At 46.6% G+C, this 23,239-nt stretch overlaps 1 protein-coding gene across 6 annotated transcripts in view; it reads left to right on the plus strand.

Annotated features, from left to right (window-relative positions):
* Window positions 1–3,542: 3,542 nt before the first annotated feature.
* Window positions 3,543–23,239, plus strand: part of LOC101799748 (deubiquitinase DESI2) — a 54,180-nt gene continuing 34,483 nt past the window's right edge. The window contains exons 1-2 of one of the 6 annotated variants that reach the window (XM_038179143.2): window positions 3,544–4,789; window positions 12,200–12,302. In XM_038179143.2, the coding sequence (XP_038035071.1) occupies window positions 4,776–4,789; window positions 12,200–12,302 (117 nt within the window). In that variant the 5' untranslated portion in view covers window positions 3,544–4,775. Of the gene's footprint in view, window positions 4,790–9,242; window positions 9,385–12,199; window positions 12,303–16,688; window positions 16,887–18,962; window positions 19,045–23,239 lie in introns of those variants that run through there. The other 5 variants (XM_038179144.2, XM_038179142.2, XM_005021623.5 and 2 more) reach the window with 5 other exon arrangements.

The raw sequence follows: 23,239 nt of genomic DNA on the forward strand, positions 1-23,239 counted from the left end.
TTCAGCATTTCCATCCTGGTTTCTGGGTTAAGTTCAGTGTATATTGATTTGTCTATCAGCTGACAGCATTGCTTTATGTAAACAGAAGTGATAGAGTCCAAACTGCCAGGGACCCGAGGCAGGAGTAGGTCCTAAAGACCCTGCCTCTCCTCCCCCAGCCTTGTCTGTGGCCCAGAAACTCCAATTCAGCCCAGCCCAGAGCCATCAGCCTCTGCGCCAGCAATGCCTGCCCCTGTAGCTCAGGGGGAGGCTGTAACTCAGGCTGTCCCTTCAGCAAAAGCCAGCCTTCAGCCCTGAGAAACAACCTAATACTCAGGAGTTGAGAAGTGTAGCTGCAATGAGATAGGAGACAAAATACAAAATCAAGAGTGGCTCAATGAGGAATCAAATGCAAATATTAACTTTGCTTCCTCTAGCTACTAACACACACCTAGCTTTCAGCTATGGATCCCCACAGGCTTGGATAATTCCTTTAAATCCTTGACAGCTTATCCTGCCCTTTGTGGTGCAATCTGAAGTTAGTTATTTCACATATTGCTTTACCCAGGGCGAAGCACGGACCCTTTGCCATTGCTAGAATCCTGTACTGATTTCCTCTCTCTATTTTTTCCTCATATCCCATATTCAACAGCCAGACCAAAATCAGTCAGCTCTGTCTTATGTTGCAAGTGTTTTGGGTGGAAGTGAGATAAAACTCTTTCAATCAAAATGCCTCCTGTGGCACTCCTGGAACAAGGCTGCCCACCCAGGAGGTGATTTATTGTAGACGGAGGAAAAGCAATGCAACTCTCTTTACATTCTAGAATATCCTCCACCATCCTTAGGGACTTGATAAAAACTATCTCCAGTTTGTGAAAAGGCCTTTTTATACTTCCTTTAAAAAGGATGGTCTTGGCTAATGTACTCAAAATGGGATAATAATGACAACTTGACGTGGGCAAAAGCACTATATACAATCCAAAATGACAAGTTGTCGAAAAGGATGATGGACAGCCAGGGGTGGCGTACCTGATGTGGAGATAAGACCATTATGTGTCTTGAAGTTTAAACTTGGCAGCCCAGCTGTGAAATGTGCCTGAAAGCCCCATTGTCTGCTAGGTTGCTAAGGAGCCTTTGAAATTAAGGAAAAGTGTTAATTTGAACAAGAAATTCTGATTAGCAGTGCAAGTAGACAGGCACGACCATCATCTCTAATACATCCATGAGTGCTCTCTTGCACTGCTGTTCTTTTTGTTCTTGTCCCCAGTGGAAAGGCATAGCACTATTTTCAGAGCCCAGCAGTGGCACTTTTGTCACTGGGAACCTGGAGGAGGTGGCTGAGGTGCTCCCAGCTACAGCCTTGGTCGTTGTGCCAGGCTGTACTTGATTCTTGGTTTTCTATTTCATGTTGTTTGGCGGCATTATTGTCTACTTTTAACCCCTTTACTGCACCTCTCTATTAATCTAAGAACACTTGTAAGACCACATTGATTTACAGACAGTGATCCTTGAAGGTGTGTGCCCTTCTGTGTCATGAGTAGTAAGTATGGAAAGCCAAAGTTCAACACAAATGAATCCTTCCTAAGGTCCAGGGATGTGGAGAATCTCAGAAAATCAGCCCTTGCAGCAGGCTGTTTCAATGTGAATGAAGGTGTTGTCTAGCCTTAGGCATATGTATGGGAAAATGCTTGCTTCTGCTGTTTCCTAAAATTAGCGTAAAAGGTTAAAAGAATTCAAAACTGATCCCAAAGCTCGTTCCAGCTGCTGTAATCAGTAGTAAGAATTTCCCTTTTCCTCTCTATTTACAAGTCATTTAAATGTTAATGCTTTTTAATGCTTTGATTATGGTGCCTATTAGCAGTGTGGCTATCTGCAGAATTGTACTCACGCACCTGAAGTAGAACAGTTCTGCTTCTTGAGTGGAATCAGCCCCAGCTGTTGGTGAAACACTTTAACATAGCCCAAAGCAAACCTTATAAAGAGTGTATATGGCTGCTAAACAGCTTATATGAATCAACAGACTGACCCTTTCTATCAGGAGTTACAATAAGTCTCCTAGAATAAAATGGGGTGAAAAAAGGAATTTTCAAAGGATCACCCAAAAGGTGAGGCTGTGTCACTGTGTTGAACAGCTTCTTTCCATAAGCCTATGAGGGAGCCTAGAGCAACTACATTCATAATGTAGCTCTCGCAGTTACATTTCAGGTTAGGTGGAGTGAATCCTGGTCTTCGTGTGCAAGTGACATTTATTGTATTTCCTACAGCAAAAGTCCTTTAAATAACAAATGCACGTTTAGACTGGCTTTGATCTCCAAAAGCAAGATGAATTTAAAGACAAGCTTTTAGCTTTAGTTTTGTTTCTTCTTGTATTTCTAAGTTTAAAAGTAGGATTTTGGTCTTACTCTTTCCTTGGGTGATTATTTTAGAAATGTTTTTAGGACAAAACATCCAAGCTTGTGACTGTCACTTTTCTGAACTACTAAATATTTATAGATGTCTGTTGCTGGAATGTGGGCCTGGTTTAAGCCTCTTCATTTATTTTAGAGAACTTTGGGCACAGCAGACATGGGAATTAATTCAGCAAGTAAGCATGTGGACAAGTGTGGGAAGAGCTTTTGTGCTGCTCTTCTCTTCCAATTACATCAGTTGGTCTAATATAAGCTATTCCCTCTCCTTTCCCTTTCTTGTGTTCCTAAAACATCACCACCACCAGAGCAGCAGAGATACCCCAAAGTAACAGTCTCGGGATATCTTTGACAGTTAGCAGGAGCCCTGTGGGATTCAGTAGGAGGTTTGTTTTGCAAGTTTGGGCGCAAATGATGGTGCTTAGCTCCTTGTGGAGGGAGCCTGTTGTTGCTTAGCAGTCCTTGTATGTTGCTGGGGGTTTAACCTGTCCTCTGAGCAGTGCCGGGATCTGCGGTGGCAGGGAGGAGGAGGCAGCCTTTCCCACCGGCACTGGCTGTTCCTGCAGGCCTCAGCCAGCTGGTTAAAGGCACCCAGCAGGGTACCTGGGGTTGCTTGGAGGGCTGGGGGTGCCTGGAGTTGCCTAACCCCCCCCACGGGATAACTACCCCAGATGACATTGCTGTGCAGGAGTCCCTGCCATGCTGCACACCCAAGACGTGGCTTTCCCCTTTGGAAGCGTGTACCCTTAGGGCAAAGCCAGGTCTCCTCTGGCACCGGCTGGGGGAAAAGTTTCCTGGCAGGCAGCTGGCAAGGCAGGACGTGGATGCACTCACCGCCACACAGCCCCTGCTCGCTGCCTAGCAAGTGGCTGGGCAGGCTGCAGGGCTGTGGGCTGTCCTCCTGGCCCTGCCCGAGGGAGGTGAGCGTTTTCCCCGGCCGGGATGGGTGCCCTGCGGCCGGGGACAGCGCCGGGAAGGGCTGTGGCATGCTGGGCTCTGCTGATGTAACGGGCTCCCTGCGATTCCCATGCAGAGCTGGTTGGCTGAGAGCTGGCGGAGAGCCTCAGCTACGCCTCCAGCTCAGATGAGGTCATCCCTGCTATTTATTTATTTATATAGATAGATTTTATTTTATTTTATTTTTTGGGGGGGGGGATAAGGGGGCTGCTCCACGAAGTGTGCGGTGCCTGAGCCCCTCGGGTCACGGCGGTGATGTGCACGGCGCCTCCCCCCCCCCAGTCCCCACTGCGCCCCTTCCCGGCACCATCGCACGCCCTGCTCTCTCCCTTTAAAGCGAGAGGAGGAGCGAAGGGAAGATGAAATTACCGCAGTGGATTTTATAATTGACTCTCGCATCCAGGTCGGAGGGGAGCTTTTGCTGGCAAGCCACTGCAGAGCCGCCCGGCCGCGTGAGACCCGCGTGAAGTACCCGCAGGACAGGAGAAACTCCGGCCCCCGCCGCTGACAGAAGTGCAACTCCGGCCCTTCCCCGCCCTGCCCCGTGCCGACATGCAGCCAGCCACCGCCAGAGGCCGGGGCAGGACCCCCTGCCCGGCAGCCAGCAGGAGCTGCCCGGCCCGGGACCAGCCGCTGCCGAAATAAGAGCGGGGAGCCCACCCGGAGCCCTCCTCCCCGCGGCCCCACCGCCAGCCGCCCGCCGCCTCAGGCGCAGCCGCCAGGTCAACCCGCCGGGCCGGGGGCGCCATGGCCCTGGCAGCACCCCGGCTGTGCCCCGGGGGCGGCCGGCCCCTTCCTCTGCTCCTTGCCACCGCCGAGCCCCGCGCCGGAGCCCCCCTGGCACAGCCTCTTCGCCGCGTCCTGCCGGGGGCCGAGAGCCCCCCTCCCCGGAGCGCCTGAGCCCCGGTTCCCCCCATCGGGGCTCCCAGCGGATCTGCAGCCCTCAGCACGCCGAGCTGCCCAGAAGGACGCCGAGAGCTCATCTCCCCCCCCTGCTCCTGCTGCTACCCCCGGAGCCAGAGGAGGGCTCGTCCCTGGGGCTGGAGGCTTCTCTGTGGGATTCACACCCCCGGCCGGTGGCCGTGCATCAACCTACAGACCCCCGGGGGGCCAGCTGCAGAGTTAGAAGGAAACCCGGTGTCCGTCACGCTGTGGAGAGGTGAAATAAACCCTGTACAACCAGCACCACCAGCCCAAGCCTTCCTGCCTTCTTGCAACCAACTTTACCCCGCACCCCCCAGCCGTGAGATTTCCCTCCTTTCCTCCTCCCTCCGCTCTCCTTCCCTGGGAGGCTGCAGGATGAGGCTCTTCCTTCTGCCTGCCTCAGGGTGAAGGCGTACCCTGGGGGCAGCACCGCACATCTGGCAGGGACTTGAGAGGTTTTCATCCAGCCTCCGCTGCAATCAACAATGGCCAATGAACCGGTGATCCTCAATGTCTATGATATGGTGAGTGCGAAGCAGTTCGGGCTGTGGGAGCAGAGGGACGGGGAGGGAGCTTGTGCTCGGAGGCAGGCATTGCACGAAGAGGAGCCAAGCACAGATCCCCAGGGAGGGGGATGTCCACCCTCCTCCAGCAGCCTCCTCATCTGAATATGCCATGTTCTGGCTGTCAGAGATGACGCTGACCACGGTTGTTTATTTTTTTTTCTTCGAAATGTTCAGCACGTTGTGGCAGATTACAGGTAAAACCGTGCTGGATTTTCTGCAGGATTTTTCAGGAGCAGCAGTGGGTGAGGGGAGGACTTTTTAATTTCCAGTGTCCCAGTTAAGAAAGATGTGATCACCTCTCTCTAGGAGCCAGTCGTCGTTTAATTTTGAGTGATCAAGGACTGCCAGGCTGTGAGGAAGGGGTAAGGATATCATCCAGGGATGAGAAACATCTGTAGAATTATATTAAGGATGTGGTTTCTAGGCTAATAATCTGGATCAGTCCCTCGTATACATGAGATAGTAGTTAATCATTGTCTCTGAAGGTTAATTGGAACAGCAGGAGTAAAAAGCAGTCTGAACTGATGAAGTTTCAGCACAGGGAGGAGCACAGGGACATGCTGCTTGGAAATGTTTCCTGGAAGTTCATAGCGAAGCAAGTTGCTTCCCTTGCCCTCCTTCTGCAAGGGGCAATGTCAGTGGAAACTCCCTGGGCTAACAAACAGATGATCTCTGAATCCCATCCTTGGGACAAGCCCCCAGAAAGAAGGCTTGGCACAACCTGTTTGCTCTCTGGCCCAGCACAAGTTTGGGATAGACATGTTAAGGTGAGGAACATTTTGATGGCAATGTACATCCTCTCCTGCATTTATGAGCTAGTGCTTAAAAAAAATAAAAAAGTTGTCAAATCTTACAAAGAATTGAGTGAACTTTACTGGGGAAAATATAACTTTATGTGGCCCATGTCCTGACTGGCTCTATACATCCAGCTATCCAGCTCTGTACTTTAAGATTATGGCATACTTTTGCTTTTTGTCATCAAAGGGTGACAACTTTCAATAGGAAGGCCGCAGAGTAATGTAGGTTTCCCTGTTGGGAAAATCCAGTGAATAGCCACCAAAGGGTGGGCTCTAGTAAATGCCAAACCTCTTCTCATCACAAAGATAAAGTGATCTTTTGTTGGCTGAAAAAGGTAGGTTATTTCCTGAGGTAAGAGGGGGTGGTAAGGACTCTTCAGGTAGGACTGTGTCTATGTTGAAGGACAGTCTGGAAAGCACAAGAATAGCTTGAAGCTGCCTCTTCTGGAGCTAGTATTGGCAAAAGTGACCAAATGGGTGTAAACTCCTTCCCTAGACTTTGGTCTTGAGTGTTTAATGGTCAATTGCTTGGCAGCCTGAACTGCGAGCTTCCCCAAGCAGTTCTTCAAGCAATAGGTCTGGTAACCCAAGCAGCTGGTGGCTAGATTGTGGTAACAAGAGGCTGACATTGCACACGTACACACAGGAATTCCTAGCTAATAATTTGAAGACGGTAAAGGGGTTGTGTTGCTCTTTTGTTGTATGCACTGTCTGCCTTGTTTTTTTTTTTTTTTTTTTTTTTTTTTTTTCCACTTTGTTCTGCTGCTGGCTGTGGTCTGAACTTTCCTCTCAGTCACTGTTGAGCTGTCTCAAATCAGTTAATATTTTGGTACCGAGCTGAAGGGATCTGGACAGATTTGGTCTTTGCCTTCTCTTTAATGTCATTGACACCAAAGATGATGCCCAAAGGAAGCTGTGGAGAAGGGACTTGCTGTTCATGGTCACTGTGTGTTGAGATGGACACCCAGACACAGTGAACTCAATCAAGGTCATCAGTTTAATTCAGACTGAGTAATTTTTGCGTACCAGCAAGCCACACAAACCTTCCTGTGTCAGTACTAACTCCATGGGTTAACCACAAGTTAATGCTCTGTACATAGAAACCATTCTATTTTCATATAGCATCTGTTTGACTACCACTGAGTCACCTCTAGTTCAAATCCTACATTATGATTATTGAGGCTACATGCTTTTCCATTGCTGCTATGATTTTAACACCACGGAGTTTGGAATGCAGCCATGCAAAATCTGCACTTTGTTACACTGTGGTGGGGAATTGCGGGGGAACTGGGAAATGAGCACATTTGCTTGAATGACTGTTGGAAAACTAGTCTCAAAGAAAAAAAAAAAAAGACAGCTGGGGATAACAATTAACTGGATGTAAAGCTCTGCTTTCCTGACAAGGAACATGACCCCTGTATGGCATCTGGAAGCACTTACACTGCAGGAAAGCTTACCCTTAGGGCAGAAGTTCAATTATGGGCTTTGTGCAGCTATGAAATACCCATTCTGTGTAGTCTTGTGTATTCAAAGATTGTAGCCATTTATCCTTTTACCCATTGGATATGTACCATGCTTCTTTTAGGGAAAAAAAAAAAAAAGCTTATGCTTAATGAGGTGTTTAGCACAAACAGCTAAAACAGGTAGATCTATTTATTAGACTTATTTTCTTCAGCGTAAAAGAATTGAGCAAAAATCACTTGTATTCCAAGTGTTCAGAATATCTTCATTGAAAGCAATTTCCCTAACCCCCAGCATGCAGAGTGATTATATCCTGTTTTATCTGTTGCTAGAGAGCTTCTACACACCAGTACGCACTTGCAAAAAAGACCGGGAGGGAGAGCTTTGCTGCTCAACAAGGATATTTTAAAGAGTATGCATGATGCTGAAGTCTGATGCAAGCTCTAAATGTGAATACAGAATAACAACACGGATCAGGGGCTTGATTGTGGATGAGTCTCTCCCAATCTGAATCTCTCTCTTGCATGGACTTAACCTAAGCCAACAGCTGTTTGGAGACCTGCAGGAAATAACTCTCTCTGTAACATCTATGACAGAGTTTGCTCCAATCAGTCAGTTATCACTTTACTTTTGGAAAGATAAATCAATTTCCTCTTCATAACTTGCTGATCCCTTCCCTCCAAACCCCCTTAATAAGCTGTTCGTCATGGATGAGGTCTTGCTTAGATCACAGGGTTGATTTTCTTCAGTCAGGATCTCATTCTGTTTCCTTATTGCTTTAATTCTTTCTGTCTTACTTTAGAATAGTTAACTACATCATTGTAACGTTAATGAATGTCACTTCCTGAAATCTGACATAAGAGTGACTGCAAATATTGCCTAGGTTTAAAGCTTTAACAAGCTAGCTAAACACATTCAACTAAAAATAGTCAGTTTGGCAGAGATTCAAGCTGGGGGCTCCCATCATGTTTTCAGCTTATTGCAAAGCACATTCATGCTATTAAATTAAAAGAAAAAATATTTACATTGTTGCTGTCCCTTTTTTATTGTAGGTAAAGTTGTCCTGAATTTCCACTGTCTTTGCAGCTGATAACATACAAAGCTATCATCTTGAGTTAAATAACATTCAGGTCACTGTAGGTACGCTAGCTCTGAGATTTCTCCCAATGACATCTAACTTAAGAGAGGTAGCAAAAAATGTAATTCCTTAAAATGGCTTTCCCAAACTCTTTTAGTTCTTTGTGTCCTTTATGTCATTTGCCCTCTAAAGGGCTGATGGGCCATGGCTGATAGCAAAGGGTGGCCCTGAAGATGACAGGTTGGGGTCTCTCTTGCTTCACTGATTAGTGGATGACAGTGTCATTTTGTGTTTGTGGTATTACTGCTTGCAGCCTGTGCTGAAGTAGGGGTGGCATTTTGGCCAGCGGTTGTAAAACTATGGTCGTGTGTGTTGTTTCCAGGAATTCTGGAAACCTGAATCTCACCACTGATTTTTATCAGTGTGGTGGAACTGAGCATCCTGGGAGGCTGCATCAGCATAGAAGGAGGCATTTCTAGGGAGGGAGGGAGGGAGGTGTTTGTACACACTCACTGGGAGAGAAATCTCTACATGTCACCAGGGTAGTGGACAGAAGGAAGTGCAGTGCAGCAAGCACTGAAGTTACTGTAGCTCCTCTCTCTTTTATATACTTGTGTGTTCATGTTCAAGGGCCCAAAATTTCAACAATCAGCCACAGAAATCACGAGTGTCTGTCTTCACTACTAAGGTACGCTCCAAAGCTCCTTGCATTTTGCAAGCTGTCACTTAGTTCATTGTGACCTGATGAGCCCAGAGGGGGAAGTTACATTGAGTTCACTGTGACCACAGGATTGGCACCCTGTGGTGGTGGAAAAGCGGCCACCCCATTCTCTGCAAACGTCAAACGAGCTGTGGCTCTGAACAGTGACAGTGTGGTTGACCTCCACTGTCCTCTCTCTGGTGGTGACACCACAGTGTCTCAGCAGGGCCCAGTGTGCTGTAACAAGTCCGTCCTTCATGGGAGAGGAGAAGTAGTTTCAGCTGGGCCACCAGGAAACACAGCCTGTGCTCCTCATGGCCAGGCAGCAGAAGCTGATTACAGCCTGGGAGTGGCTCAGGTGAGGAGAAAAGCTTCAAAGAGGTTGTTTCTTTCTGACTTTATAAATGCCTTTGGTGTGGAGCTGGGCTCGGGGATCAAGGTCTGGCAGCAGGATATTGCCTCAAGGAGGGGGAGCTGCATGGAGCACTCTGGCTTTCTTCTCAGCCCTGGAGCAGAGGTAGGATTTTCAGGTGAGCGCGCTGTGGTGGGGAAACCTGCTTGTGGTATTCTGCAGCAGGCCCTGGCACAGGGTGAGGGTTGGGTGTTGTTTATTTTATGTGCTCTGAGAAGAGGCTTGTCAGAGAGTCTCTTAGTAGAGAGGAGAGGCCAGTGATCAGTGAGGAAAGATGTAAAGCTAGAGGGTCTGTATGGCCACAGTATAAACACACAACACTTCAGTGCTTTAAGCTAATTTTTCTGTCACAGAATAATATTATGGAGATAAGAGCTTCTTTTCTTCCTGCTATTTTTGGCCTTATGCTTGAACGAGCATTGCTTGCATCTGATTTGGAGATGGTGACGTGTATACAGGATTGAAAACCAGTGCAACCTTACCATTCTAGCATCCCTTTTTGGCTTCCTATGCAGGTGGAACAGGCAGAGTGAGTCTCCTGACCACTATAATTATGTGCTTTGAGGCTGAAGGAATTAGAGGTTCTTTGTTCCTCTAGCTTCAGTACATAAGGAGTCTTTGAATCTGCTTTAGAAGCTGCAGCAAGGATTGCAAGCAAAACACTTGATTCTCTGGAGCAAATGTTTTAAGCACTGACTAGCTCGTGGAACGCTTTATTATCTCTCTATTTGGAGGGAAGAGTGAGTCTAGTTACTCAGAAGAATGTCAACATGTTTGTGATTACTGCAAGTAGAGGTCTCGGATGCTCTCAGCTCACTTAGTCAGAAGGGAGAGGTGAGAAATCCTATTGCAGGTGGTGGTCCCCCTTCTGCACTATTCAGGAGTTGTTTGTGAGCTGCTATGTATAGAGAAATACTGCATCACCTGACGGCCTTTGGTATTCCAGGAAGCCAAATGGAAAGCAAAAGGATTCTTTCATCAACTAGCTTGATAGCTGCGGAGTTTCCTGCTGGGATGAGCTGAAGTGCTGCTTTACGTCGGTACAGCAACTTGTGGTCTTGAAAGATGAAGTGATAGAGAGTCAGTGGGATCTCTTCTTTTTCTTTTCTCTTTCGTATGTTGGCCAAACAATATATTTAACAAATGGAAAACAAAATGCAAAATTGCTTTTGGGAGTTTTTAATTAAATTCTGGCATCTCCTAATATATTTTAAAAAATAGTTGTTCTGAAACAAAATCCCCACTTCTTAAAACACATTAAATGAAATGTTTTGACTCTTCCTAAAAATGTTTGCCAATCATCTCTCGCCAGAACTATTTGCCAAATCTGAATCACTTCATTTCTCAAAAACACACTGTTCACTCAAGTTTTCCATATTCTTGGAAAAGGTTGGTAGGTATACGATATCCTTATTTGTTCTGTGACCACTTGCAAAGCTTGTAAGAATCTCATGAATAAGCCCTGGCTGAGGAAGATCTCTGGTATCTTATCTACTTCACAGGCTTCTTACAGGATTAGATTAAAGGTAGATCCTTAAATTGCTGAGTGACAAGGGGAAGATTATGGTCTTGGGATTTTACTTTGTCACTGACTCTTTAATTTACACAGAACCTCACTCTGCTGCCTTCAGACCGTATCCCGTACAGCATGCTGTGTAACAAAACAGACTGGTGAGATAGCAGCTGCCTGGTGTCTCGTAGTGGGTTTCCCCACAGTGTTGTAACATGTCCTACATAAGTGCTGAACTGCTTCTTTCTTTGAGCAACTGAACTTCCTGCTAGTCACAGGCAGTAGTGGGAAGGGAGGGCTGGTAGATATCAAATGCTTGTTTTCTCTGTCTTCCTGGAGCTTTTAATTGGCCGCCTGTTGGCTTCTTGGTGAGATTGTTAAACTATGCTCATGGTGCATAGGTCTTGGAGTCACAGTAAATCAAGTGGAAAAAAAGGTCCCACTGCAAGATCTGTGATGGTAATACACTATTGTTATGTGTTATTACTTGTGGTTATGGATCCAGAGAAATCTCTGAGGAAAATGCTTGGTTAGAAGCCAGAGAGACTGGGTAGTCCACTCCTGCAAATGAGGGGAAGTAGGATAGTAGAGCAAGTTGCTCTACTGGGATGTCAGCAGAGTCCTTAGCCCAGAGGGCTATCCATGGCTTCACTTCTCTTGGATGCAACATCTCCAAGTGCAAGCGTTTCTGGCTTTAAAAATAAATAAATAGGGTGTTATGGCAAATCTACAAGCAGAACATCCAAATTTTCAAATTAATCAAAGCTAGGCTTTGTTTCTGCTTCTTTTCTCCGAGTCTGCATCAATTCAATTGTAGTGACATTAGGCTGGCCGCAGGCAGACCAGGCAGAGCGGGGTTGCTGCCTGAGCGCAGGAGCGAAGGGAAGAGGAAAGCAGGTCAGTGATGCAGAGCCCTGTGGTGTAGTCAGCGCCTGAGTCAAGCCCGTGGGAAAATGATGAAATGAAACTAGACGTCCCTTCTTTCTTGCATCTTTGGAGAGAGGAAATCAATTGGAGGAAGAAGAGATAAAGCAGCTAATACACTGAGCTGCAGCTGAGTCCATTAGTTCAAGAAGCAGCAATCGGGATATGGCATCTGATCTAACCCAATTAAGAAGCTACAGAGTAAGTGGCATGGCCTGGGTTAATAAGCCCAGCGATGAAATGTGCCCATTTATGCATAATAAATGGTTTTTTGTTGTCTTAGCAACAGCCTGGAGATGCATTTATCCGTCAGGAACAGTCTGGTTTGATGTTGTCAGGGTGACAAGCCGGCTACCTGTCCGCGTTGCTGCTCATCTTCTCTAGCACTTCTCTAGCTGACTACTCTAAGCTCGGGCATGAGATGTTTGATAATCTCCATCTCCTGACTGTGCCTCTTGACTGTACACAGAGCATTGCTCTTTCCAGCTACAGTGTTCACCCCGTCAGCAGCTTGTTGAACTGGTGCTCTGCTGCCCCGTGGGACGACTTGAACTGGCTCAACCGGAGCACCGCGGGAATTCACACTTCTGTGAATGCCACGTGTGCTAGGAATGCTGCTCCACAACACGCTCTCCTTCACATCAGCATCAGTAAATACACAAAACCTTTATGAGTGAGGAGAACTAAGGAAAGGCTAACACGGTGCAATAAATGCATGAGCTCTGCTTCTGGAGAAAAGTCTCACAGGTCCCTTGTTAACCCAGCAGTGTTTGAGTTGGCTCCTCCAGGTGCTAACCTGACCTAGTGCCTCTAAAGGGCTCAATGCAAGGCAGCCTGAATTCCTGGAGAGGCAGAAGGTGGCTTGTTTATGGGCAGGATTGCAGATATACATCCGGGTTCTCAAGGCAAGGTCAGTTCTAATTTCACAGAAAACTTATGTTGCTCCTGAGACTTATTATTTAACCTCATCTACAAGCAAAGTCACAACCTGCTGACCTGTCTCTGAGCGTGGCTCTGGGAGAAATGGTGGTTTACTCTTGAAGCTGTGTGGAAGCTGGCTTCCAGTGAATTTCTCTGGTGTTTTTGGAGCTCCCCCCAACACCGAGGCAGGCTCCTTGTAGACATGTGACACTTCTGGCATCAAGATTTAGCCTATGGCTCAGTAGGCTGTCAAGGTCACTTAGATTATTATTATTTTTTCAAATCGATCTTAGTACTGATCAAAGTTGATGGATTGACAGTACTGAAGACTGTCACTCTTAACCAAAAGATCCATGCTGGCTGTAGCAAAGCAGACCCTTCTGCATTTTGTCTCTGGTTTGTAGGTTTGAGGTGCTCTGGTGCCATGGCTCCGCTGGCTATCAAGCCTCCTAGCGAGGCAGCCCACGGGGACCACTTCTACATGCAGGGGGGCTTCTGTGGAGAGCTGAGCACCAGTGATAGAAACAAAGCCACTACGTTGGAAGAGCTGTCGGATCCATTTCTGAGCATGGTGGTAGGCAGGTATATGCTTGTGCATTGGTGAGATGGACTGAATTTAAATGGGCGTCCTAGGACTGCAGGCTGCTTTGGTGGCCTGGGTTGCCCTTATTCTGTGTTTCAGCCTCTGTTGTTCCTGTCATCGTGCCAAGATGACGTAACTGAAGCTGGGGAGGGAGGCAGAGATCGATCAATATGCTAAATCTGTGTTTCTGCTGGGGAAGAAGAGAAGCAAAATTCACAACGCTGGTTAATCTTTCTCTTGCAAACTGACTCAAATTCCTTTGGGGTAAAAAAAATTCTGATGCTGTTCTAGGTAAACACTGAGTGTTCTTGTATGAGCGGTCTAGAGGAGTGAAAACATTTCTGTTACTTCAGAGCTTTATCTAACAAGTACATGAATCAATGAGATTTCTCATCCCAGAGCAAAACATGAGGCCATGTTCTAAGAGTGGAAAATTGTCTTAATTGGTAACTTAGTTTTTCAGCTTTGAACATTAAGGTGTCTGGAAAAGCAATGATAAGGGTAAGAGAAATGCCATGATTTACAATTGATCTTTGATAGACAGGGATGCTTATCCACATAAACAAGTGCCAGGTGCTAGAAATGCTTCCAGCATTTCAGCCTATTTAGTAAGTGCCTTCATCATGTGGGTCAGCACACAGGTCAGCGGCTGTGTGACTGCTGATGGATGCACATCTCCGGGAGATGGAGGACCTGGCACCGTGAAAGCTCTGTTGATAACATGCTTTGCTGAGCCTTCAGCCCTGGATGTGTTACTCTGCTTTACCTATAGCCTTACTTAAATCAGCAAGGAACTACAGCCCCTTTGGTGATCTCTTCAGTATCTTCTAGTGATTTGTAGTGGATATTGATGCACAGACATCAGGGCCATTTTTGGGTATCCATCTGATGTCTGGCTTCCTCTCCACAAAGGTCCAGGTCTCCTTCCCCATAGATCCTGTTTCATAGCTATCAGCTTGTAGAGATGGCTGGAGTATCCTGTGGTTTTGCAGATGGCAATGACGTGCCCAGAGGTTCTGACACGAGCACTGTGCATGTATGTGGGGACAATCAGTGGTATTTCTGCACTTGACTTCTACCACCTAGAGTGCTGATTCATTGAGAGTGACAGAGACCTGGATAAAATCCCTGAGGGACTCAAACAACTGCCCTTTCATGCAAGTCTGCTGTAGAGGCTGACAGCAGGATGCTCTGGATCTGGTTGTCATCGGTCTTTCTTGTCAAAACACTTTTCGTTTGGAAACATCCACTTGCCTACTAAGAGAATATTTCAGTGGGTCCTGTTGGTTCCAGGAGGGTGGCCAGGCTCTGAACCAGGCTATAATGTTGTTCACACTTTCTCTCTGGCCCACTGAACATGTATCTTATATAAGGAGGAGTCTTGTCTTTACTTCATATCGAAGGAAACTGCTTTACCAAGAAGTACTGAGGAGGCCTGACTCTATAAGCTATGAGAGCATGGCCAGGCTGCCTCCCTTTGAAGCAGGTGGAGAACCAAATCCCCTCGCACAGACTGAGGAGGCTAGAAAGTTGGTCTATCCTCTCCTGGACAAGTGTCTGGACTCCTCATTGTCAAGTACAAGCAGAAAGCATTACTCTTCCTGGTAAATAGAAATCTACCTTGCTCTTCTCTCCTCCTATTGCTTTGCTGCCATTCAGGGCATTTTTAGACAGATGTCAGGCAATACTGGATGTTTCCAAACCTGCAGAGACCAGAGCTGGAAGTACGTATCCCAAGCTGAAATCCACCCACTGGCTTTGGCTGATCTGTCTCCAGTTCTAACATCGTTGTTCTTGATTGCAGTGTCATTTGCTATGCCCTTGTTCACTCTAATTTTTATGGCTGCTCATTATCCAAGGCAGCTGGCTATCTTCTCCTTGGCAGATCTCTGGAACGTGGAACCGACCTATTCTGCTGCTGGAGCGCTGTGCCTTTTGTGCTTGCTGCTGTGAGGATACTGGGGACAAATGCTTTGACAAATGGGTTTTACTGAACCAAACCAGAACAGAGTAATTCCAGTGTAAGCCAAGCAGAAACAGAACAGAGAGAGGCAAAATGAATGGGTCCACTCCAAGCTGAGGTCTTCACGGGGCCAGAAGGGAAGCACTGTGGAACTTACCATTTTTGTATAGGTCTCATGAGCATGAGAGCTGTGGCTTGTCAAGAGCAAAAGGCTCTCTGAAGATAAACAAATGCAGACCACGTGGATCCATGCAAATTCTGCTCGTTTTTACTGTCTGGGCCAAATCCTGACTCTCCCTTTGGGCAGAGTGCTGCTGGCAGGAGACACCGCATCGTGGTAGCTAGAGGCATGGCAAAGCCCGGCCAAGCAGGCAGGGCAGTCCTGGGGGGGAGGGAGGACAGAAGGGCATCTGTCCCAGTACCTCATTAATTGCACTGGGGACACGTCCCTCTGACCTTGCAGCACTGCTGGGTGTCCCCTTCTGTCCCTTGTATTCAGGCAGCGCTCAGGAGGGAGCATTTCTTCTGGGAGCTGAATCAGGAGGCAAGAGAAAAGGGGGCTGGAGAGGAAGATGCTCCTTATGCTTCTTTCTCTCACGGTATTTCTTCTTCAACACCCCGTATCCAAACAACACTCGAACTTTTTCAGCATCCTTTACAACTCCCCCTATTTCTGAGAGGCAGGAAGCAGGCTTGAATAAAACTGGCCTCTTCCAAACCCTTCCCTGCAGTGAAGTTACGCTAGGAGGCTAGCATGTCTATCTGTGTCTTTTTAAGTGCCGTTTGTTACATGGCATGTTATTGAAATGCTCCAAGGATTCCCTTTGTAATGTGTAATTACTGTAAGATATGCAGCTCAGTTCCTATTGCAGCTGTTGTTTTGGATAATCTCGATACAGTTAAAGCTGTTGCTGGATCAAACACGTTTATGTAGATAGAAATTTTTAAAGTTGTTGTAAAGAACAATTTAATAGTCTCTAACACATCAGGTGCTTAAAAATCCTGTACTTGGTGCATCTGAACTGAACTTGAATTCTGCTTCTCACACCCACAGGACTTTGAAGCACATTTCCAGCTGTCTGTTACCTCTCCTGAGGTCTCAGAGGTGTCTCATTAAAGCTGATGTTAAAGCCTATTAAATACACGAATGCAGCTTCTGAGGATGCATCTCATTTAGGTGAGTTGTCACCAGGAATTGGCAGGGATCCTTGCTGTTCTGATCCCCCAGTGACTAGGGTAGTGAAAGCTACCTCGAGAAGCACAGGATAATACCTTCTTATGTGTTGGGAGACAAAAGGAAAAGCATCTGGATAAGGCTGCTAGCGTCCTAGGGGCACACCAACCTTGTCACCTCGCCTTGCTGGCTCCCCTCCCTCCTCCTGCAAAGTGCAGCCTCAGCTCACAGAGCCGGCAGATGGGAGGCATCTGTCCTTGAGCTCTGTGTCTCCAGCCAGTTAATTATTAATCATCACAATATCCCTTGTGTCGAGCTTCTGAACTGCCCGTGAAGCATGGAGAACCATTTTATCAGTCGAGTCAGGAAGGTTTCGGTGCCCTGCCACTCATTATTTGTGAAGTTGTTGTTTTCTTAGGGACTGTAAGCACTCAGGAATGGACGAAGCCACCCAGAAGTGGTGACCATCTCAGCTGAACCCCACACCAGATGCCCTGGTGCTACCAGAAATGTGCGAGCAGGGGCAATGCAGGTAGGAACAGGGAGACCAGAAGAGTTATGCTTGTGTCCTGGATCCTGCAGCAGTCCTGGTACTGTTCCACTGGGTGTGTTTGGAAGTGTAACGCTCCTGCAGCATAGGTATTTTGTCTTTTATGGTCCCCTAGTAGGACAAGCACTTAAATGTTTATCTCCCTCGAAAGGCACCTGAATGTCTCTTAAATCCCTGGGGGGCACAACTAATCACCTGTCTCTGAGATGTGCTGCTGCTTACCATTGCTCTAGAAACAGCGGGGTGTGTGAGCACACGTGGGGCTCTGGGACTTGCCTGCTGTCTGTGTGCAGGTAGTTGGCTAGCCCAAAAGAGAGGGGCTGAACAGAGACAGACCGGAGAGCACACATGAGAGGAGGAGGATTATTGCTTGGCCTGCATCAAGATGTAAGGCATTTCTCAGTGTTGGGAGTATTCAGGTGTGAAAACCTGACCCCCAGATCCTTCTAGTTGGAAATATTGGATAGGGAGTGACACCAGTAGTTTATTTCTGTTTTAATTTTGATGACACATTGAAGCAGATCTGAAAACAAGCCCACATCCTGACTTTCCATTCATTCATAGGGCAGTTTTTGCAAACTTGTTTCTTTCTGCCTGTCTGCAGAAGAAGCATTTTAAATAATGTCATAGCTCCAGGATCACCCAAATAAAACAAAGGTCCTGTTGTCTGGTCCTGAGCAGCATGGCACAAGATACCTTTCCTAAACTCTCCTGAAGCCTTCAGCTGGTGCTAGTCTTAGTGATAGCTCTACCTAAATGCTGCCAGCATCTGAGCTCTCTGCAAAAGTGTTTTGGAGCACTCTGAGATTTCCCTCTGGTAAGAGCATGTATCTAACAAGTTCCTTAAGCTGACAAGTGAAGGCAATGTTATACTTTTTGCCACCATTTGAAATCCTACTGTATGAATTCTTAGGTGATGCAACTGAGCAGACCTCTTAAAACGTGTGCCCTAACCTCTGCTCTTTACTGCCCCTGGGATGGAAGTGGGGCTCAGGTGCTCTGGGTCCTCCAGGCTCTCCCAGCCTTCCTTCTAGCCCAGGATGCCTTCAAGCAGAATGGAAGAAATGATGGCAGGCCTCGCAGGAAGCTTTTTTTCCTCTCAGTAAATTGATGATGGATGGTCACTAATTAGCATAGATAGGGTTGAGTTCACTCATCTTTCATTCTCTCCTAAGATAGCGTGATAGTAGGAGACCAACTCGTATTTATGTGTAATAATAGATGGGGAGAGATGTTTTTTCCTCCTTTCAGTTCAAACATAACATCATGTTCAATGACACCACAATGTTTTTGTGAAAAGTACAAGTGCTTTGAACATGTGGGAATCAAAAGCTCTAAATAGACTGTGTAATGCTGCCAATGAAGCATGTCCTTGGACCCTCGCCGAGAACAACCAAACCTTCATTTTGAGTAAAGCACTGGATTTTGAGAAAGAGAAACACGGAAACCATAGTCCTAGTCCCCCCCTCAGTCGTACTTCTAGCAAGGCACTTGAATATTTCTGTCTTCTGTTGTCTCACCTGTACAAAGTGCTCTCGTTGGGGTGGGTGGAGAGGCTTGTGGGGTGCTGGAGGGGTTACAGCCCTAAGCACTGCTTGGTGTCTGAGGTGTAACTGCTTGGGGTGGGCTGAAGGAAGGGGAGAGAGCAGCAGGGTGCCTGGGGGAGCAGCCCTGTGTCCTGTAGCCTCGCTGTGTCTAGGTGGGCACGCTCCCTGTTGCAGACCTGCTGCTGCTGTCCCTGGGCTCTGTGTGGATGGGGAGGTCTCCTCGCTCCCTTCCCCCTGCCTGGGGAGGTCCTTTGAGCAGTCAGCCCGTGCACCTGCCCCTGGCCTTGCTTTTACTGGCCTTTGACCGCATGTGGCAGATGAACTATTTAGAGGCAGCTGCTAATTCTGTCATTAGCACCCAGACTTCCTAGGAGAAAACTGCTGGCTTTGTGACAGCTGAAATCTGATTCAGAGGGAGCATTTCACTTCAGCATGTACAAAAGCAATGGGAGGGTGAGGTAAGGGGGAGGGAAAGGCAGTGCAGAGTTTGCAATTCGTTTAATCCTGACAGGAAAGCCCCAGCAACCAAGATGACGGTGTGCGAATCACAGAGGTGGATGCTGCTTGAGGGACTGAGGGTGCAGAAGCAGTGGGTAAGAAAATAATGCTGTGCGAGGGGGCCGTGTGCCCTGCATCTTGCCAAGATGCATTAGCTCCCAGAGAGCAGCGCTCTGCTCCGGGGGCTACTGCAGATACTTGCCAGCTTAAAGCGAATTCGAATCCCTCTGTGTTGTGCTGCCGTGGCAGGCACTAACAGAAGGGTACTCAAGAGATCTGCTTAGCCTTTTCAACCCCAGCACGTGATCCTTGCTCGGCCTTCTCTTGTGCACGTCCCAGCACTTCCCCGGAGAAGGAGAAAGCTGTTCTCATCCTGCAGCTGAGGAGCTGGCATGCAGCGAGACCGGCTCGGCTCATCCTTAGGTGTCTTGTCGCTGTGCCGTCTCTTGGGTTTTCATTCGGAGTTATGTTTGTGAGACTGTTCTTCCTCTTGCCCAGCTGTGGCTGCTGAAAGTACTCCAATTTTTTAATTTTTTTTTAAGGACTGTGACGGATGTCTCTAAGCAAAGCATTTTAGTGGGGCTTTCCAGTTTACCTGTGCTCTCCTTTGATGGAGTTCAAATAATTTCCAGCCGTGGAGGGCCTGTGGGTCAGAAGCACTCTTCCTGTATTCATTCTTCTTGAAATGAAAGCTCTCTGTTGCTATTATGATTTCCAATTTGAAAGAGAACTCCTAGGATTTCGTGTCATACCGTGACACCAACAGGATCAGAGATGGCTCTTCCCAAACCAATTATCTTCCAGAACAGCTCTGGTAATATAATTCAAGAGGCTTTCTGAGAAAGATGTTACTTAATAAGCAGGGGTAGATGAGCCGGAGCTAGAAGAATTAATGCCCTGCTTGTTTCCTGTGCCTCTGTACAAGCCTTGGACTGCAGAGATGGGAAGAAACAGTCAGTCCTGGTTTTGCCCCAAGGCTAGGCAACAGGATTTGCTTGTATGTCCATCTACCCAAATTCATCCTCTGCTTTACAAGTGCTAAAAAATAAATTGGGCCAGCCTGAAGGCATGATGCTGGCCAGTTTATATGGATTATCGCTTAGCTTGATGGCTACTGGGTTTGAAAGTTGTCTTATGTTTTCTCTGAGACTTGTCAAAACAGAATGCTGCCTGGGGGATTGGAGCGGGGTTATGTTACACACCGGGGTTACTGGAGGGGGTGTGGGTAGACACTATGCATGTACATGCTCTGGGGACAGCTTGACAGGCAGCAGGCTTTTGGAAAGGACTCGTTCAGCAAAGGAGAGGAGAAAGCATCTGTCAGTAAGTAGATGGATAAAGATGCTCTGTGCTGCTCTTAAGAGGCACCAATCATCGTTATAACTCTGACAGGTGGCAATGGGGCAGGGAGGGGAGGAAGAGATTGAGGGAACTGTGTGGGTGGTGGAGGAATTAATCCTAATGAATTGGAAAAGCAAATCCACAGTGGGCAGAAAGCTTTGGATTTCTGCCCTGCTGGATATGGATAAACACAAGAGAATCCCTTTTGCACGCAAGAGCTAATTGGGCAATTACCGTGTAATCTCAAAACCTTTGCTTAAACTGTATCCTGGCTATCAAAGAGTGAGACGGATTCTCTTCCAGTGGCTCATAAGGCTTGCCCAGAGTCTTTCGGATAGGAATTTGAAATAGGTCTCCTCTTCCTCTTTCTCTTGGGAAATAAAACTATGCTCCTTTTTAAAATCAGTGTTATGATGGGAGAACTCGTTTTCGGGAGGCTTGCTTCCTTTTAATGTTTTCACACAGAAGAGAGCACATGAACATAAGAACGGCCAAACTGGCTCAGGCCAAGGGTCCCTCTAGTCCAATATTATTGTTCTTCCCTCAGCGTCTGCCTGTGGCCACTGCTACTTATTGGTGAAAAGCCTTTGCTATCCCCTGCCCTGAAATGACTTTTGCTGGCTTCCTGTGATGGGTCTTGTATCTGACAGTGAATAATTAATTCCTACCTACATTTTTTTTGTGCCACCTGCAGAACTAAAGCATATCCCTCTGTTTCATGATCAGTTACATCATTAAAGACTTTTTCTGAAGAATGTAATCGAAAACATTTTAGAAATTAAAGTTAGATATGTCAGTAAGATTACTGATTTTTCCAAAGAATACCAGGAGGTGGATATCACAGAACCTACCCCTACAGAAGTCATGTTGATCCTTATCCAAAGGATCATGTTTATTGAACTACCAATTAATGTTGTTCTTTATTGTAGCTTCTGTTGGTGAATTCAGTCAAGATGTCCAGCTTGCAGACTTGTAATTCCCGGTTTCTCATGTAAACCTTGTTTTTAAAGATTGGCAGTACAGTTGCTACCTCTGGGTGTTTGGGTCCAAAAGACATTTTCCACGAGAGGTTGCCCAAAGGAATTACTAGCACAACTATTCTGTTCTTGTGCTTCCTCCGTTGCGTGTGTGTTGTTCTGGCCCTGGGATTCTTCACGGCTGATTCCTCCCGTTCTGTCATAAACTCATCCACATCAACTTGAAACAGAGCCTCTTATGATTTCCTCGCTCTTCCTACTCCTTCTACAAAAATAAAAGTGGGAGGTTCAGGCATGGGACACTCAACAGTTTTTCTTTGGTGGAAACAAGAAGGTTCTGCTGCAAAGATTTTATTTAGTTTCTCTGCAATAAACATGTCAGGTCTGAGTTCTCCTTTTACAGCATTGCTATCACTTGGCCCTACAGACTTTCCTTTTCTGACGTGTTGAAGGAAGGATTGATGGAATAGCTAGATGTCACTGGAGGGGCTATTCTTACCCTTTTCAGGTCTGTCTAGAAGTCTAAAGTGACAATGTCTTTATCTGCTGTTGGAAGCCCACGCTCAGAGATGATTTGGACGAGGAGTGATCCTTAAGAGAGCTCTGTTGGATATTTTGATGTTTTCTCACCCCTATTTCGTGGATTTGTGCTGTATAAATCTTTTATGTGACTGCACTTGATCTAAAACGTGAATGCTACAATGGCAAATGATTCCACGTTCCACAGAATGCATTTGGATGCTCCCAAAAGCTTGGGTGGTATTGGGACTTCCAAGCTCACTGCTGACCCCTGCTTGCTTCAGCCATCTTCCAAAGGCTCACTTGTGGTATGAATGTGGTATTCTCCATCCGATCTCTCTGAACACAGTTGGTATTCTTTCTCTTGGAGAGTGTTTTTCTTCAGAGCTGGCACCAATGCAGTGATTCAGCCCTGGGCTGGTCTCACGTGCATCCTTTGTCTGTTGCTGCCTGATCAGACATGATGAAGAGTGTGAGGAATGTTTTAACAATTCCAATTCGTGTCCATAAATTCGTGTCCATAAAAAAAATAAGTCTGTAATAATGTAATAATTCTGTTTGAATCCTGTCTGCCTCTGGGCCCTGCAATGGCAGTTTAATTCTTGAACCACAGATGCAGTGTGCCCCAGTCTCCCCCTCATTCCAGTCAATTTATCACGTCTTCAGAAAACACTCCTTAAATTTATGAACCTGTTTGCTTTTGTTATTCCTGACTTCTAGTTCTAACAGTTACAGCCTTTTTTCCTGTCTTCTTCGAGATTGACTTAACACTGCTATAGATGTGTCTGTGAATGGCTGGGGAAGAATGTTTTAATTACTCGTGAAGCGTCAAATAAGAAAGCTGTTTGTGTTTGATGTCTGGGAGTTTCAGAACAACTGATAACAACTAGTGACTGTTATGGGATACTATGAGGATCCTTGGTATCTGGCCGGGGGGGCCAAGAGATTAAGAGGAAGAAAAAAGAAGCTGAAGGACGGTTGGGAGACAAGACCTGTGGAGAGTGTACAGAGAGTGTTCCATAAACTTGGAATAGTGCCAAGTAAGTACAAAGGGTGAGAGGAAGACTACGAGCCTTCAGCATGAAAGACCCCTAGAGACCCCCAGAGGAGACTGATGCGCATGCTCCAGTAGGAGGAACTGGACCCCGGAAGCTAATTTTAATAATCTCTTTTTTTAGAAGTAGTAATGAATATGTACTAGTCTAGGTGCATAAAAATCAGCTGCTTGATGTAACTGGTGTGCGTCCTGGTGGAGCAGAGACTCCCGGTGCACCCAGCGCTGTTTGCTTACCTCTATTCCTTTATATTCTTTTAATAAATCCTATTTTTTTTATTTAATCCTAATTTGAATCCTGAGCCATTTATAACAAAGAGCCCATGCCTTGCTATGTATGACTGAGATGGAAGGGAAAGCAAAGAAGATGCTTGCAAACACAACTGCCCAAACCCCACT

The sequence above is a fragment of the Anas platyrhynchos genome, chromosome 5 (assembly GCF_047663525.1).
Source record: "Anas platyrhynchos isolate ZD024472 breed Pekin duck chromosome 5, IASCAAS_PekinDuck_T2T, whole genome shotgun sequence".
NCBI classification, from domain to species: domain Eukaryota; kingdom Metazoa; phylum Chordata; class Aves; order Anseriformes; family Anatidae; genus Anas; species Anas platyrhynchos.